At 39.2% G+C, this 18232-nt stretch overlaps 1 protein-coding gene across 2 annotated transcripts in view; it reads left to right on the forward strand.

The window, feature by feature from the left end:
- The window catches only part of zdhhc1 (zinc finger DHHC-type containing 1), a 19031-nt gene extending 10255 nt beyond the window's left edge, over positions 1 to 8776 (forward strand). The window contains exons 8-11 of one of the 2 annotated variants that reach the window (XM_044357247.1): positions 1 to 7; positions 1331 to 1442; positions 2088 to 2163; positions 7864 to 8776. The exon at positions 1 to 7 is cut by the window's left edge and continues 82 nt beyond it. In XM_044357247.1, coding sequence (XP_044213182.1) covers positions 1 to 7; positions 1331 to 1442; positions 2088 to 2163; positions 7864 to 8411 — 743 coding nt within the window. In that variant the 3' untranslated portion in view covers positions 8412 to 8776. The remainder of the gene's footprint in view (positions 8 to 1330; positions 1443 to 2087; positions 2164 to 7863) is intronic. The other variant, XM_044357253.1, reaches the window with a different exon arrangement.
- The last annotated feature ends 9456 nt before the right edge of the window (positions 8777 to 18232 follow it).

Raw genomic sequence — 18232 nt, forward strand, 5'->3', positions numbered from 1 at the left:
AGGCAGAGTAAGTGTTGTTGGTGTGTTGAGTGCGGCACACGGCCTGCTGCGATTGGCTGAGGCCGACCGGGTCCCGACACGTCTCAGTAAACAGTCATTTCATAACACAATGAGGCCGGACCGCCGTCGCCATGGACACCGTTTTCTTTACAGAAAACAAAGTGCACAAACTGAAATTCTTTGGCCGTGACTTCCAAGAAGCAAACAAAGTGTGTTTGAGCTGAGGGAGGAGGAAGTGTGTGTGTGTGTGTGTGTGTGTGTGTGTGTGTGTGTGTGTGTGTGTGTGTGTGTGTGTGTCTGTGTGTGTGTCTGTGTGTGTGTGTGCGTGTCTCTGTGTATGTGTGTATGTGTGTGTACATGTACACACACATACAGTTCACAAACAGAATATGAGGTAATAAACTCAGCCACAGAGCTGTCCACATACTTTTGGCTAAACACCTCCTCTCCTCACTCTGCAGCACTCACTCTGACATTATATGGCCAAAAGTATGTGGACAGCTGTATCCAGACTGGTCTGTGCTTCTGTTCCAGTGTTTTAGATCTAACTGGGAGGTCTGGGCCTTCATGCAGGACTGTTATTGATCACATGCTGTTTTCAGTTGTTCAGTCACATGACCTGAAGGTCTCCCTCCAATCAAAACTGAGTTTCTTCTTCCTTCAGCTGGATGTTTGTTCTTCTCTGAGCAGTTTGTTTTCCTTCGTCTACTGAAGGAGGAAAGTTTCTCTGAGCTCACTGAGATTCTGATTTTAGGGGGGCGGGGCCATGAGGATTTGTGACATCACAACTAGTTTGGAGCCAATCATGCTTCAGATGCAAGGAGGAAGAGGAGAAGATGTTTTAAGGATTTAGATCATTTCACTTTTTTGTGGAAGAAATCATATCAGACAGAAATAATTATTAAAAGTATTTTATATACACGTTAAAACACGTCTGGAGGAGATCGTTAGCTTTGTTAGCATAGTTAGCACAAGCTAACTTACATAAAACATGAAAAATACATGAAACCTGTGAAACTGGTGTGCATCGTGCAAGTGAACATAAACTGTCTTATAACTGTGTGTGTGTGTGTGTGCATGTGTGTTTGTTTACCTGTGTGTGTGTGTGTGTGTTTACCTGTGTGTGTGTGTTTACCTGTGTGTGTGTGTGTGTGTGTGCGTGTGCGTGTGCGTGTGTGTGTGTGTGTGTGTGTGTGTGTTTACCTGTGTGTGTGTGTGTGTGTGTGTGTGTGTGTTTACCTGTGCGTGTGCGTGTGCGTGTGTGTGTGTGTGCGTGTCTGTGTGTGTGTGTGTGCGTGTGCGTGTGCGTGTGCGTGTGTGTGTGTGTCAGGTTCCTGGCTAACGGCAGGGTGAGAGGTGTGTCCAGTCCTGTTGTGGAGGAAGAAACTCCGCCCACCATCTCTACAGAGCTGAACGCAGCACACACACACCGACACACACAGGTAAACACACACACACACACACCGACACACACAGGTAAACACACACACACACACACACACACACACACACACACACAGGTAAACACACACACACACACACACACACACAGGTAAACACACACACACACACACACACACACACACACACACAGGTAAACACACACACACACCGACGCACACAGGTAAACACACACACACAGGTAAACACACACACACACACACACAGGTAAACACACACACACACACACCGACGCACACAGGTAAACACACACACACACAGGTAAACACACACACACACAGGTAAACACACACACACACACACACACACACAGACAGGTAAACACACAGACAGGTAAACACACAGACAGGTAAACACACAGACAGGTAAACACACAGACAGGTAAACAGAGTGGCTGTGGGAATCAGCGTGTGGTTGCCGGGTGACGTCTCTGTGCAGGAACATTGATAACGTTGTTCCATCAGTGTGATGCAGCGTCACTGCAGAGCAACAGACTCCATGTTGTTCACGTCTCCAGCAGGAAACATCCAACAGCTGCTGCTTCCTTTCATACGTCTGATCAATGTTTGTGACTGAACGTGTGAACAGACGGAGACTTACATTATAAACCTTTAATGTTTTCACAGAAGAAGAAGAAGAAGGTCCGTAAAGTTCCAGCAGAGGTGACCAGAGAGCGCTGTCCCAGTGTAGCCCCGCCCCCAGGTACGTCACATGTCTGACAAATATCCACAAAACATGATTTAAAATGGCCACAAATATTCATAAAATAACAAAAACAGCTGAAAAACTCATCAGACGAAGTTTCTTAAATATTCTACTGAAGATAAATGAGAAACTGTAACATAGTTTGATTCTCATCAGCATATCTACATCTGCTCTCTTATTATTTTACTCATATCTTTATTTCCTGTAAAGTCGATTTATTTGATTTAAATTAGTTTATTCTTATTGTTTTAAAATGTTGTTGCTAGTTTTTACATAAAGACTGAATGTTTTAACAACAGAAACAAAATGATTCAGAATATTATCATGATATGAAATAATGTTTAAAACATAAAGAAATTACTACTACTACTACTACTAATACTAATAATAACAGTAATAATAATAATAATATTAACGGGGTCAAAAGTCGGCTGAATATTTCAGTGAAAACAAGTCAAAGCTCGAAGTGATTTATTAACATAGTTCTCCTCAGTTACAGTAATAATATAGTACTACAGTAATATAGTACTACAGTAAAGTACTACTGTAGTATAGTAATATAGAATAGTAGTGTAGTACAGTAATATAGTAGTATAGTATAGTGTAGTAGTATAGTAGAGTAATAGTGTAGTATAGTGTAGTAGTATAGTAGTATAGTAGAGTAATAGTGTAGTATAGTGTAATAGTATAGTAGTATAGTAGAGTTATAGTGTAGTATAGTGTAGTAGTATAGTAGTATAATAGAGTAATAGTGTAGTATAGTGTAGTAGTATAGTAGTATAGTAGAGTAATAGTGTAGTATAGTGTAGTAGTATAATAGTATAGTAGAGTAATAGTGTTGTATAGTGTAATAGTATAGTAGTATAGTAGAGTAATAGTGTAGTATAGTGTAGTAGTATAGTAGTATAGTAGAGTAATAGTGTAGTATAGTGTAGTAGTATAATAGTATAGTAGAGTAATAGTGTAGTATAGTGTAGTAGTATAATAGTATAGTAGAGTAATAGTATAGTATAGTGTAGTAGTATAGTAGTATAATAGAGTAATAGTGTAGTATAGTGTAGTAGTATAGTAGTATAGTAGAGTAATAGTGTAGTATAGTGTAGTAGTATAATAGTATAGTAGAGTAATAGTATAGTATAGTGTAGTAGTATAGTAGTATAATAGAGTAATAGTGTAGTATAGTGTAGTAGTATAATAGTATAGTAGAGTTATAGTATAGTGTAGTAGTATAGTAGTATAACAGAGTAATAGTGTAGTATAGTGTAGTAGTATAGTAGTATAGTAGAGTAATAGTGTAGTATAGTGTAGTAGTATAGTAGTATAGTAGAGTAATAGTGTAGTATAGTGTAGTAGTATAGTAGTATAGTAGAGTAATAGTGTAGTATAGTGTAGTAGTATAATAGTATAGTAGAGTAATAGTGTAGTATAGTGTAGTAGTATAGTAGAGTAATAGTGTAGTATAGTGTAGTAGTATAGTAGTATAGTAGAGTAATAGTGTAGTATAGTGTAGTAGTATAGTAGTATAGTAGAGTAATAGTGTAGTATAGTGTAGTAGTATAGTAGTATAGTAGAGTAATAGTGTAGTATAATGTAGTAGTATAGTAGTATAGTAGAGTAATAGTGTAGTATAGTGTAATAGTATAATAGTATAGTAGTATAATAGAGTAATAGTGTAGAATAGTGTAATAGTATAATAGTATAGTAGTATAGTAGAGTAATAGTATAGTATAGTGTAGTAGTATAGTAGAGTAATAGTGTAGTATAGTGTAGTAGTATAGTAGTATAGTAGAGTAATAGTATAGTATAGTGTAGTAGTATAGTAGAGTAATAGTGTAGTATAGTGTAGTAGTATAGTAGTATAATAGAGTAATAGTGTAGTATAGTGTAGTAGTATAGTAGTATAGTAGAGTAATAGTGTAGTATAGTGTAGTAGTATAATAGTATAGTAGAGTAATAGTGTAGTATAGTGTAGTAGTATAATAGTATAGTAGAGTAATAGTGTAGTAGTGTAGTAGTATAATAGTATAGTAGAGTAATAGTATAGTATAGTGTAGTAGTATAGTAGTATAATAGAGTAATAGTGTAGTAGTATAGTAGTATAGTAGAGTAATAGTGTAGTATAGTGTAGTAGTATAATAGTATAGTAGAGTAATAGTATAGTATAGTGTAGTAGTATAGTAGTATAATAGAGTAATAGTGTAGTATAGTGTAGTAGTATAATAGTATAGTAGAGTTATCGTATAGTGTAGTAGTATAGTAATATAATAGAGTAATAGTGTAATATAGTGTAGTAGTATAGTAGTATAGTAGAGTAATAGTGTAGTATAGTGTAGTAGTATAGTAGTATAGTAGAGTAATAATGTAGTATAGTGTAGTAGTATAGTAGTATAGTAGAGTAATAGTGTAGTATAGTGTAGTAGTATAGTAGTATAGTAGAGTAATAGTGTAGTAGTGTAGTAGTATAGTAGAGTAATAGTGTAGTATAGTGTAGTAGTATAGTAGTATAGTAGAGTAATAATGTAGTATAGTGTAGTAGTATAGTAGTATAGTAGAGTAATAGTGTAGTATAGTGTAATAGTATAATAGTATAGTAGTATAATAGAGTAATAGTGTAGAATAGTGTAATAGTATAATAGTATAGTAGTATAGTAGAGTAATAGTATAGTATAGTGTAGTAGTATAGTAGAGTAATAGTGTAGTATAGTGTAGTAGTATAGTAGTATAGTAGAGTAATAGTATAGTATAGTGTAGTAGTATAGTAGAGTAATAGTGTAGTATAGTGTAGTAGTATAGTAGTATAGTAGAGTAATAGTGTAGTAGTATAGTAGTATAGTAGAGTAATAGTGTAGTATAGTGTAATAGTATAATAGTATAGTAGTATAATAGAGTAATAGTGTAGAATAGTGTAATAGTATAATAGTATAGTAGTATAGTAGAGTAATAGTGTAGTATAGTGTAGTAGTATAGTAGTATAGTAGAGTAATAGTGTAGTATAGTGTAGTAGTATAATAGTATAGTAGAGTAATAGTGTAGTATAGTGTAGTAGTATAATAGTATAGTAGAGTAATAGTATAGTATAGTGTAGTAGTATAGTAGTATAATAGAGTAATAGTGTAGTATAGTGTAGTAGTATAATAGTATAGTAGAGTTATAGTATAGTGTAGTAGTATAGTAGTATAATAGAGTAATAGTGTAGTATAGTGTAGTAGTAAAGTAGTATAGTAGAGTAATAGTGTAGTATAGTGTAGTAGTATAGTAGTATAGTAGAGTAATAGTGTAGTATAGTGTAGTAGTATAGTAGATTAATAGTGTAGTATAGTGTAGTAGTATAGTAGTATAGTAGAGTAATAGTGTAGTATAGTGTAGTAGTATAATAGTATAGTAGAGTAATAGTGTAGTATAGTGTAGTAGTATAGTAGTATAGTAGAGTAATAGTGTAGTATAGTGTAGTAGTATAGTAGTATAGTAGAGTAATAGTGTAGTATAGTGTAGTAGTATAGTAGCATAGTAGAGTAATAGTGTAGTATAGTGTAGTAGTATAATAGTATAGTAGAGTAATAGTATAGTATAGTGTAGTAGTATAGTAGAGTAATAGTGTAGTATAGTGTAGTAGTATAGTAGAATAATGGTGTAGAATAGTGTAATAGTATAATAGTATAGTAGTATAGTAGAGTAATAGTATAGTATAGTGTAGTAGTATAGTAGAGTAATAGTGTAGTATAGTGTAGTAGTATAGTAGAGTAATAGTGTAGTATAGTGTAGTAGTATAGCAGTATAGTAGAGTAATAGTGTAGTATAGTGTAATAGTATAATAGTATAGTAGTATAATAGAGTAATAGTGTAGAATAGTGTAATAGTATAATAGTATAGTAGTATAGTAGAGTAATAGTGTAGTATAGTGTAGTAGTATAGTAGTATAGTAGAGTAATAGTGTAGTATAGTGTAGTAGTATAGTAGTATAGTAGAGTAATAGTGTAGTATAGTGTAGTAGTATAATAGTATAGTAGAGTAATAGTGTAGTATAGTGTAGTAGTATAGTAGTATAGTAGAGTAATAGTGTAGTATAGTGTAGTAGTATAGTAGTATAGTAGAGTAATAGTGTAGTATAGTGTAATAGTATAATAGTATAGTAGTATAATAGAGTAATAGTGTAGTATAGTGTAATAGTATAATACAGTAATAGTGTAGTACAGTAGTATAGTAGAGTAATAGTGTAGTATATTGTAATAGTGCAGTAGTATAGTATAGTAGTATAGTATAGTGTAATAGTATAGTAGTATAATAGAGTAATAGTATAGTATAGTGTAATAGTATAATAGTATAGTAGTATAATAGAGTAATAGTGTAGTACAGTAGTATAGTAGAGTAATAGTGTAGTATAGTGTAGTAGTATAATAGTATAATAGAGTAATAGTGTAGTATAGTGTAGTAGTATAATAGTATAGTAGAGTTATAGTATAGTGTAGTAGTATAGTAGTATAATAGAGTAATAGTGTAGTATAGTGTAGTAGTAAAGTAGTATAGTAGAGTAATAGTGTAGTATAGTGTAGTAGTATAGTAGTATAGTAGAGTAATAGTGTAGTATAGTGTAGTAGTATAGTAGATTAATAGTGTAGTATAGTGTAGTAGTATAGTAGTATAGTAGAGTAATAGTGTAGTATAGTGTAGTAGTATAATAGTATAGTAGAGTAATAGTGTAGTATAATGTAGTAGTATAGTAGTATAGTAGAGTAATAGTGTAGTATAGTGTAGTAGTATAGTAGTATAGTAGAGTAATAGTATAGTATAGTGTAATAGTATAGTAGTATAATAGAGTAATAGTATAGTATAGTGTAATAGTATAATAGTATAGTAGTATAATAGAGTAATAGTGTAGTATAGTAGTATAGTGTAGTAGTATAATACAGTAATAGTGTAGTATAGTGTAGTAGTACAGTAGTATAATAGAGTAATAGTGCAGTAGTATAGTATAGTGTAGTAATATAGTAGTATAGTAGAGTAATAGTGTAATAGTATAGTATATTGTAATAGTATAATAGAGTAATAGAGTAATCTAGTAAAAGCAGTGTTTGACTGTAACATGGAAACAAGCAGCAACAGATTCAGACTCTCAGTATTTTCAGCATCTCGTGTTCGAGCTGTTAAAACCTAAAGATTTATATTTGAAATGAGTTTTAACTTTAATCAGAAGGTTTGAAGAACAGTTACCTTCTTAAATTTGTTACATTATTTTTAAAATAAATCCATCAACAAACTGATCACAGTAATCTGAATCTGAACCAGCAGCTGTTTGTGGTTTGGACCAATCGTGGTGTTTGGTGTGACGACAACTGACAACAAACACGATGCCATAAAATGTTCCCAACTGTTCCCAAATGTTCCCAAATGTTCCCAAATGTTCCCAGATGAGGTTTGATTCAGTGAGTCAGGAGACATAATCTGCCTCAAACATCCAACTAGATTTATTTTAATAACATTATTGATGATTTTATTTGCTGCTGATGTTGAGCTGAAAGTTTATTTAATAGAACGTTGAGTCCTCATGGTTCTCATGTTCAGCTGAACTCTAGTTGCAGGAAGTCGTTCCGTACGACTCTTCACTGGCAGCAGTTTAAATAAATCACATTATTAAACATCTGTAAAATCATCGTCAGTCAACGTTTTTAGCTGCTTTATAATAACGTCCGTCTTCTCCAGCAGAGCCCACCAGTGTGTCCGCCGTGTCTCTGGGTCAACGCCTTCCCTTCCCAGCGTTCCCTCTGAGGGCCTCCCTGCCCCCCCTGGCCCCCGTCCAGGCCGCCGCCCCCCCCGCTGAATACCACTCGGACTCCGCCGAGTCTCTGGAGGAGATCCCGGTGGCGTTGGCCAAACTGGGCTCCTCCTCTTCTGCCGGAGACGCCTCCTCGTCCTCCCGCAGAGCCGTGGCGGCGCTCCCCCCGCCGTCCCCCCAGCCCAGGACTAACAGGAAGGCCGCCTCCGCCCGCAGCAATAAGAGCGCGGCGGAGCTGAGGTTCGAGATGGCGTCCGCCCAGCCGCCGCCGATGTTCGTCAGCCGGGCCAGCAGAGAGGCGGCGGAGACCCGGGAGGAAGGCCTGAGCCTGGGCAGGAGGCAGACCGGCTCCAGGCCCGGCTCCAGACCCGGCTCCAGACCGGGGTCCAGATCCGAGTCCAGACCGGGGTCCAGATCCGGGTCCAGGCCGGGGTCCCGGGCGTCGCTGGGCTCGGCGTCCTGGATGGAGCGGTGACCGCTGCTCTCTCGAACTGTTTTGTATCTGTGAATATTTATTGGTTTTGATGATTTTTTTATTTTTGAACGAGCTGCAGCACAATCTTTCTACGTATCAGCGTCTTTGTACCGGGAGGGAAGCAGAAGGAGCTTTGTTGAGACACCGTCGCTCCCCGCCATCGCTGTCGGCTCCTCTGCTGCGTCTCTCGCTGGTCTCCATGGTAACCTGGGGCCAGAAGGGTTTACATCACTTCCTGTCCGTTCCACCAGTCTGTCACAACAACAACAACCAAAACACTACAGTACCCCGATGCTAATGCTAATGCTAATGCTAACTCCCAGCATGCATTCCTGTCCAGTGGAACTCCAGAACGGCCAAAACTGAATAAAAAAATAAAATCACTGAGTCCAGTATTGATCATTAATGAGTCTATAAACAGTTCATAATAATCTATGATGCAGCAGATATTAGTGTTATTAATATATTAATCAATAACTAAAGTGTTTACAAACAGATAATCAATGACAAATAAAACAACTGTAATAAAATAAAATGTTAAAATAAATACTGAACATTAATAAACACTGAAAACGTCCAAATATAAGTTATTACTGTTTATTAACTGATTATTAATGATCAATCTGCACTAAACCTATTGATCGATTGGTTTATAAACCAACAGAAAACTCAAAGAGATTCAGTTCACTATAACATACGACCTTCATCATCATCATCATCATCATCATCATCATCATTTCACTGAAGTGTCTCCTGCTGGATGTTTGTGACTTTTTCACCTGTCAGCTGATTTTATCTGTTTATCAATAAATGATGAAAACTGATCAGTTTGTAGTCGTTTTTATATCTGAATGAAAACACACTCCTACACACATACACACACACACAAACACACACACTCCTACACACACACACACACACTCACACACACACACACACTCCTACACACTCCTACACACACACACACACACTCTCCTACACACACACACTCACACACACACTCCTACACACACACACACACTCTCTCCTACACACACACACTCACACACACACTCCTACACACACACACACACAGTTGAGTCGTGCAGCAGCGTCTCATCTGCTCGTTCAGACTCGTTCACACAGACACAAACTCGTGATGTCACACCGAAAACCATCAATCACATTTATCTGCTGCCATCAGAGCGTCTGATGATCAGTCTGATAACGTGTGTGTGTGTGTGTGTGTGTGTGTGTGTTAGTGTGTGTGTGTGTTAGTGTGTGTGTGTGTGTTAGTGTGTGTGTGTGTGTGTGTGTGTGTGTGTGTTAGTGTGTGTGTGTGTGTGTGTGTTAGTGTGTGTGTGTGTGTGTTAGTGTGTGTGTGTGTGTGTGTGTGTGTGGTTGTATGTCATCATCCTTCCGCAATGTGAGGAGGGGTTGCCCCGGCAACGAGGCACGACAACATCATAACAATGTCAATCAAAAGGAGCGGCAATGAGAAGTATCTGACACACACTCACACACACACTCACACACACACTCACACACACACACTCAGGTTTGCGTCGAGCTTCACGGTTCAATAAAACTTTCTTTTTTCCTGTGACGTCACAGTACCGCACTGCCGTTAAAGTTGATTTAGTTGCTAAGTAACCGTCATTAGTTGTAAATTTGCAAAAATAAATCAGACTTAACAATCCTTCATCAGCCAATCAGGTTGCTTCAGCTGATCTTCATTTACAGGAAACTACACCTGAAAACTGTTGCAAATGAACAACTGTGCACCAAATATAATGAACGCTCACCGACCAACTAAACCAACGTAACACTCTCTTCTGTTTTCTTCTTATAATTTCTGTTAAAATAAACCGTTAAGTTCGTGTAAATCACTGAATATTTCCGTGGAGTCAGCGTGAACTGAAGGAGCTGCACAGTGAAGCCTTACTGCTCTGCTGAATGTTTCAACATATTTCTCATGAAACTCCTTCTGGTGCCTCCGTCAGTCACGTGACCTTCACCCTGCAGGCGGTAGCGGTCCCTGGAGGTCTGCCACCCTGAACAACACGTTAAAGAAGCATGATGTCATAGAGACAGCTGCTTCCTGCCGAAACAACCGCTGACAGGAGGTCACATCCTGCTGCGTCCTCAGAGAGCGCGTGGGCCGGCTCAGTTCATTATTTTCAACAGTAACAACATAAACAGAGCGGTCAGTTTGAATCCTCTCATCTGTCGTCATGGAGACGGGGCTGGACAGAGACACCAGGACTGTTTGTTCTCTGAAGAAGAGAGTTTTTACCTCACAGAGAGTCTGATGCGTCCTGAACACCTGAATGTTTATTCTGGACCTTTAAAGCAAAAACTGCATTTAAAAGTCTGTGTGAAGCTTCTATTCAGCTTCATCAGTCTGAGTTAGTCACATCAAGTGGATATCTGACACATTTACAGTCTTTTTAGCATCAAATTCCCTCTTTGTGTTTCAGGCGAACACCTGAACAGAAAACCAATGAACAGACAGGAGACAAATGCAAAGTATGACCACTAGATGTCTCTGCAAAATGTAATTGTAGACAACAAGAATAATAACGATGTAGACGCGTCTACAGCAGCTGATCACATCAGAGCAGCTACAGAAAAGGACTGAAATCAGTTTCTTCATGTAGTCCTGGATCCACGGTGGCCTGCGTGACTCTGATCAGGTGTTTGCAGTGATCTTGTATCTATAAAAGGTGAAACTGTGCTGAAGGCTTCGACCTGAACAAGGCTGTTTGCAGTACTGTCTATGAATTCCATCACATAATATCCATCTGAATAAAGGCCCAATGTCATCATGAACGATCAGCAAAATTCAGGCACACATTTATAAATGAGTTGTTGATGTTGTTTTATAATGTTCACCATGTTGTCGGTTTAGGTATTTAGCAGTAAATACATCAGTGTCTCACAGTATGACGTCATCGGAATGACATCATCAGGCTGACGTCATCGCTGTTGTCGCGATCTGAAGAATATCTGCCGCTGCGAACACATAAACATCTTGACAGACAGATGCACGTTTGTTCTCGCCAATATCATAATAACCACATGTCATGCTCGACAATGGAGGGGTCAAAGGTCACGTGCATGAGCACACGTTTATATCTCTAGCTGTAGATTTAAAGATGTCTCTGTCGTTGTTGTGGCAGGAAACTGAAGCTTTATTGAAGTACTTCCTGTCAGCAGAACGTCCTGTTACACATGCTGTCAGTGTTATTTGTGTTTGTGTTGCCATGACAACAGCAGCAGCTTTAAACCATGACATGTGAACCCAGTCGACAGGATCAGCTGCTCAGTCTGCAGAGAAATAACTTTATCTAAATATGACATTTATGGAAAATAAAATGCAAGTTAAAAGACTGAGGTGCTGTTAGCGCCCCCTACAGGCCGCAGTGTTTATTACAGACTGCAGTGTTATTACAGACTGCAGTGTTATTACAGGCCGCAGTGTTATTACAGGCTGCAGTGTTATTACAGGCTGCAGTGTTATTACAGGCTGCAGTGTTTATTACAGGCTGCAGTGTTTATTACAGACTGCAGTGTTTATTACAAACTGCAGTGTTTATTACAGGCCGCAGTGTTTATTACAGACTGCAGTGTTTATTACAGGCCGCAGTGTTTATTACAGACTGCAGTGTTTATTACAAACTGCAGTGTTTATTACAAACTGCAGTGTTTATTACAAACTGCAGTGTTTATTATAGGCTGCAGTGTTTATTACAGGCCGCAGTGTTTATTACAGACTGCAGTGTTTATTACAGGCTGCAGTGTTATTACAGGCCGCAGTGTTATTACAGGCTGCAGTGTTATTACAGGCCGCAGTGTTATTACAGGCCGCAGTGTTATTACAGGCTGCAGTGTTTATTACAGGCTGCAGTGTTTATTACAGACTGCAGTGTTTATTACAAACTGCAGTGTTTATTACAGACTGCAGTGTTATTACAGGCTGCAGTGTTTATTACAGGCTGCAGTGTTTATTACAGACTGCAGTGTTTATTACAAACTGCAGTGTTTATTACAGGCCGCAGTGTTTATTACAGACTGCAGTGTTTATTACAAACTGCAGTGTTTATTACAAACTGCAGTGTTTATTACAAACTGCAGTGTTTATTATAGGCTGCAGTGTTTATTACAGGCCGCAGTGTTTATTACAGACTGCAGTGTTTATTACAGGCTGCAGTGTTATTACAGGCCGCAGTGTTATTACAGGCTGCAGTGTTATTACAGGCCGCAGTGTTATTACAGGCCGCAGTGTTATTACAGGCTGCAGTGTTTATTACAGGCCGCAGTGTTTATTACAGACTGCAGTGTTTATTATAGGCTGCAGTGTTTATTACAGACTGCAGTGTTTATTACAGACTGCAGTGTTATTACAGGCTGCAGTGTTTATTACAGGCTGCAGTGTTTATTACAGGCCGCAGTGTTATTACAGGCTGCAGTGTTTATTACAGGCCGCAGTGTTTATTACAGACTGCAGTGTTTATTATAGGCTGCAGTGTTTATTACAGACTGCAGTGTTTATTACAGACTGCAGTGTTATTACAGGCTGCAGTGTTTATTACAGACTGCAGTGTTATTACAGGCTGCAGTGTTATTACAGGCTGCAGTGTTTATTACAGGCCGCAGTGTTTCTTACAGACTGCAGTGTTATTACAGACCGCAGTGTTATTACAGGCTGCAGTGTTATTACAGACTGCAGTGTTTATTACAGGCTGCAGTGTTTATTACAGGCTGCAGTGTTTATTACAGACCGCAGTGTTTATTACAGGCTGCAGTGTTATTACAGGCCGCAGTGTTATTACAGGCTGCAGTGTTATTACAGACTGCAGTGTTTATTACAGACTGCAGTGTTATTACAGACCGCAGTGTTATTACAGGCCACAGTGTTATTACAGGCTGCAGTGTTATTACAGACTGCAGTGTTTATTACAGGCTGCAGTGTTTATTACAGGCTGCAGTGTTATTACAGACTGCAGTGTTTATTACAGGCCGCAGTGTTATTACAGGCTGCAGTGTTATTACAGGCTGCAGTGTTTATTACAGGCTGCAGTGTTATTACAGACTGCAGTGTTTATTACAGGCCGCAGTGTTATTACAGGCTGCAGTGTTATTACAAACTGCAGTGTTTATTACAGGCTGCAGTGTTATTACAGACTGCAGTGTTTATTACAGACTGCAGTGTTATTACAGGCTGCAGTGTTTATTACAGGCTGCAGTGTTATTACAGGCTGCAGTGTTATTACAGACGGCAGTGTTATTACAGACTGCAGTGTTATTACAGGCTGCAGTGTTTATTACAGGCTGCAGTGTTATTACAGACTGCAGTGTTATTACAGGCTGCAGTGTTTATTACAGGCTGCAGTGTTTATTACAGGCCGCACTGTTATTACAGACTGCAGTGTTATTACAGGCTGCAGTGTTATTACAGGCCGCAGTGTTATTACAGACTGCAGTGTTATTACAGACTGCAGTGTTTATTACAGGCCGCAGTGTTATTACAGACTGCAGTGTTATTACAGACTGCAGTGTTATTACAGGCCGCAGTGTTATTACAGACTGCAGTGTTATTACAGACTGCAGTGTTATTACAGGCTGCAGTGTTTATTACAGGCTGCAGTGTTATTACAGACTGCAGTGTTTATTACAGGCCGCAGTGTTATTACAGGCTGCAGTGTTATTACAAACTGCAGTGTTTATTACAGGCTGCAGTGTTATTACAGACTGCAGTGTTTATTACAGGCTGCAGTGTTTATTACAGACTGCAGTGTTATTACAGGCTGCAGTGTTTATTACAGGCTGCAGTGTTTATTACAGGCTGCAGTGTTATTACAGACTGCAGTGTTTATTACATACTGCAGTGTTTATTACAGGCTGCAGTGTTTATTACAGGCTGCAGTGTTATTACAGACTGCAGTGTTTATTACAGGCTGCAGTGTTTATTACAGACTGCAGTGTTATTACAGACTGCAGTGTTATTACAGGCTGCAGTGTTTATTACAGGCTGCAGTGTTATTACAGACTGCAGTGTTTATTACATACTGCAGTGTTTATTACAGGCTGCAGTGTTTATTACAGACTGCAGTGTTATTACAGGCTGCAGTGTTATTACAAACTGCAGTGTTTATTACAGACTGCAGTGTTTATTACAGGCTGCAGTGTTATTACAGACTGCAGTGTTTATTACAGACTGCAGTGTTATTACAGACTGCAGTGTTATTACAGGCTGCAGTGTTATTACAGACTGCAGTGTTATTACAGACTGCAGTGTTTATTACAGGCCGCAGTGTTATTACAGACTGCAGTGTTATTACAGGCTGCAGTGTTTATTACAGACTGCAGTGTTATTACAGACTGCAGTGTTATTACAGACTGCAGTGTTATTACAGACTGCAGTGTTTATTACAGACTGCAGTGTTATTACAGACTGCAGTGTTATTACAGGCCGCAGTGTTATTACAGACTGCAGTGTTATTACAGACTGCAGTGTTTATTACAGGCTGCAGTGTTTATTACAGGCCGCAGTGTTATTACAGACTGCAGTGTTTATTACAGGCTGCAGTGTTATTACAGGCTGCAGTGTTCATTACAGGCTGCAGTGTTATTACAGACTGCAGTGTTTATTACAGGCTGCAGTGTTATTACAGGCTGCAGTGTTCATTACAGACTGCAGTGTTTATTACAGGCTGCAGTGTTTATTACAGGCCGCAGTGTTATTACAGACTGCAGTGTTTATTACAGGCTGCAGTGTTATTACAGGCTGCAGTGTTATTACAGGCTGCAGTGTTCATTACAGGCTGCAGTGTTATTACAGACTGCAGTGTTATTACAGACTGCAGTGTAAGTGTGCAGTCTAAACGATCTCACCCATGAACTCAGTTGTCTTGGATAACATCCTCTGGGACCCATCATCATGTTGCCCTCCTCCTGTTGCATTCTCAGCTCTCAGGCTACTGGGTTTGAGGCGGTATTTCGATGTGGCACAACGGGGCGACTCTGTCCAATCACCATTCTATGCTACTGGCTGATGTCATAGTTCACCCTGCTGATGTCTTCATGGCTGATGCTGCTTCTTCACATGTGGAACTGGACCCTGCTCCAGTTGTGAGAACTCCTGCTGCAATGTCTGCCCTGGTTGCTTTTATGGCTGACCCACCTAGCGCGGCCACTGCCACCATGGGTCCTGATGGAGTTACCTGAGGGGAAAAGCTCTATGGCGTTGGGTATAATGGATCCTTTCTCCTCCTCAGATGACCAGGTGCTCCACACCTCACCTCTTTGAATGGAACTACTGCCCCTGACATCCTGGAGAAACTCCCGGACTCCTGGATTCATTCCCTACAATTAGGAAAGTAACAGTCCAAGCTGACAAAAGCCGATTTTATCCATCTTTTTAATCTCCTCAACAGTTGTGGGAAAAAAAACTTTTATTTCTGGCCCAGTACCCACACTGGGTCGCAGCGTGGGGCGTCCTGGTCCTGATCATATTTATAACAATGTCACCCCCCACCTTGGACCACTAACAACTAACACGACACACTCAGCTAGAAACCTGGGAGTTGTTTTGATCAGTGACTTTAATCAGCACATTAAAAGCCCTGTTTGAACGGTGGAAATGTAATGACAAGTGCCCAGTGGTAGGTCTCAGGCACATGGACTGTGTGGGTGTCTCCATGCGCAACTGCTATTTTGGTTCATGTGCAGCAGCACAACGTGGAAAAGGGCCGAGCGAAAGTGAATATAGATCAGTGGGTGTGGTGATTATTAAATGTTCTCTCAGCCAGTCACATCACTGGTGTCATAGCTCTGAAACAGTTGAGCCAATCACAGTTAAACCTGTCACGACATAAACACACATCACCACTAATCTACAGCCAGATTTAACAAACTGAAGCAGAAGCTTTTCATACAGTATAAACAGCTGTGGACAGCAGATACTGTACAGATCAATGCAGACTGATTTACTGACTTTCCTGCTTTAACCACATTAAACATTATTTTGTTTGGTGATTTTGGTTGAAGAGTGTTTAATTTATTTATTACAGACTGCAGTGTTATTACAGACTGCAGTGTTATTACAGGCTGCAGTGTTTATTACAGGCCGCAGTGTTATTACAGACTGCAGTGTTATTACAGGCTGCAGTGTTATTACAGACCGCAGTGTTTATTACAGGCTGCAGTGTTTATTACAGGCTGCAGTGTTTATTACAGGCTGCAGTGTTATTACAGGCTGCAGTGTTTATTACAGGCTGCAGTGTTTATTACAGACTGCAGTGTTATTACAGACTGCAGTGTTATTACAGGCTGCAGTGTTTATTACAGACTGCAGTGTTATTACAGACTGCAGTGTTATTACAGGCTGCAGTGTTATTACAGACTGCAGTGTTATTACAGGCCGCAGTGTTATTACAGGCTGCAGTGTTATTACAGACTGCAGTGTTTATTACAGACTGCAGTGTTATTACAGGCTGCAGTGTTATTACAGCCTGCAGTGTTATTACAGACCGCAGTGTTATTACAGACCGCAGTGTTTATTACAGACTGCAGTGTTTATTACAGGCTGCAGTGTTTATTACAGACTGCAGTGTTATTACAGGCTGCAGTGTTATTACAGGCTGCAGTGTTATTACAGACCACAGTGTTATTACAGACCGCAGTGTTTATTACAGGCTGCAGTGTTATTACAGACTGCAGTGTTTATTACAGACTGCAGTGTTACTACAGGCTGCAGTGTTATTACAGGCTGCAGTGTTATTACAGGCTGCAGTGTTATTACAGACCGCAGTGTTATTACAGACTGCAGTGTTTATTACAGGCTGCAGTGTTATTACAGACTGCAGTGTTTATTACAGACTGCAGTGTTATTACAGGCTGCAGTGTTTATTACAGGCTGCAGTGTTATTACAGACTGCAGTGTTATTACAGGCCGCAGTGTTTATTACAGGCTGCAGTGTTATTACAGGCTGCAGTGTTATTACAGACTGCAGTGTTATTACAGGCCGCAGTGTTATTACAGACTGCAGTGTTATTACAGGCTGCAGTGTTATTACAGGCTGCAGTGTTTATTACAGGCTGCAGTGTTTATTACAGGCTGCAGTGTTATTACAGACTGCAGTGTTATTACAGGCCGCAGTGTTATTACAGACTGCAGTGTTATTACAGGCTGCAGTGTTATTACAGGCTGCAGTGTTATTACAGACTGCAGTGTTTATTACAGGCTGCAGTGTTTATTACAGGCTGCAGTGTTATTACAGGCTGCAGTGTTTATTACAGGCTGCAGTGTTATTACAGACTGCAGTGTTATTACAGGCCGCAGTGTTATTACAGACTGCAGTGTTATTACAGGCCGCAGTGTTTATTACAGACTGCAGTGTTATTACAGGCTGCAGTGTTATTACAGACTGCAGTGTTATTACAGGCTGCAGTGTTATTACAGACTGCAGTGTTATTACAGACTGCAGTGTTTATTACAGGCTGCAGTGTTTATTACAGACTGCAGTGTTATTACAGGCTGCAGTGTTATTACAGGCTGCAGTGTTATTACAGGCTGCAGTGTTTATTACAGGCTGCAGTGTTTATTACAGGCTGCAGTGTTTATTACAGGCTGCAGTGTTATTACAGACTGCAGTGTTATTACAGGCCGCAGTGTTATTACAGACTGCAGTGTTATTACAGGCCGCAGTGTTTATTACAGACTGCAGTGTTATTACAGGCTGCAGTGTTATTACAGACTGCAGTGTTATTACAGGCTGCAGTGTTATTACAGACTGCAGTGTTATTACAGACTGCAGTGTTTATTACAGACTGCAGTG

Source organism: Thunnus albacares, chromosome 1 (genome assembly GCF_914725855.1).
Source record: "Thunnus albacares chromosome 1, fThuAlb1.1, whole genome shotgun sequence".
In the NCBI taxonomy this organism is placed as follows: domain Eukaryota; kingdom Metazoa; phylum Chordata; class Actinopteri; order Scombriformes; family Scombridae; genus Thunnus; species Thunnus albacares.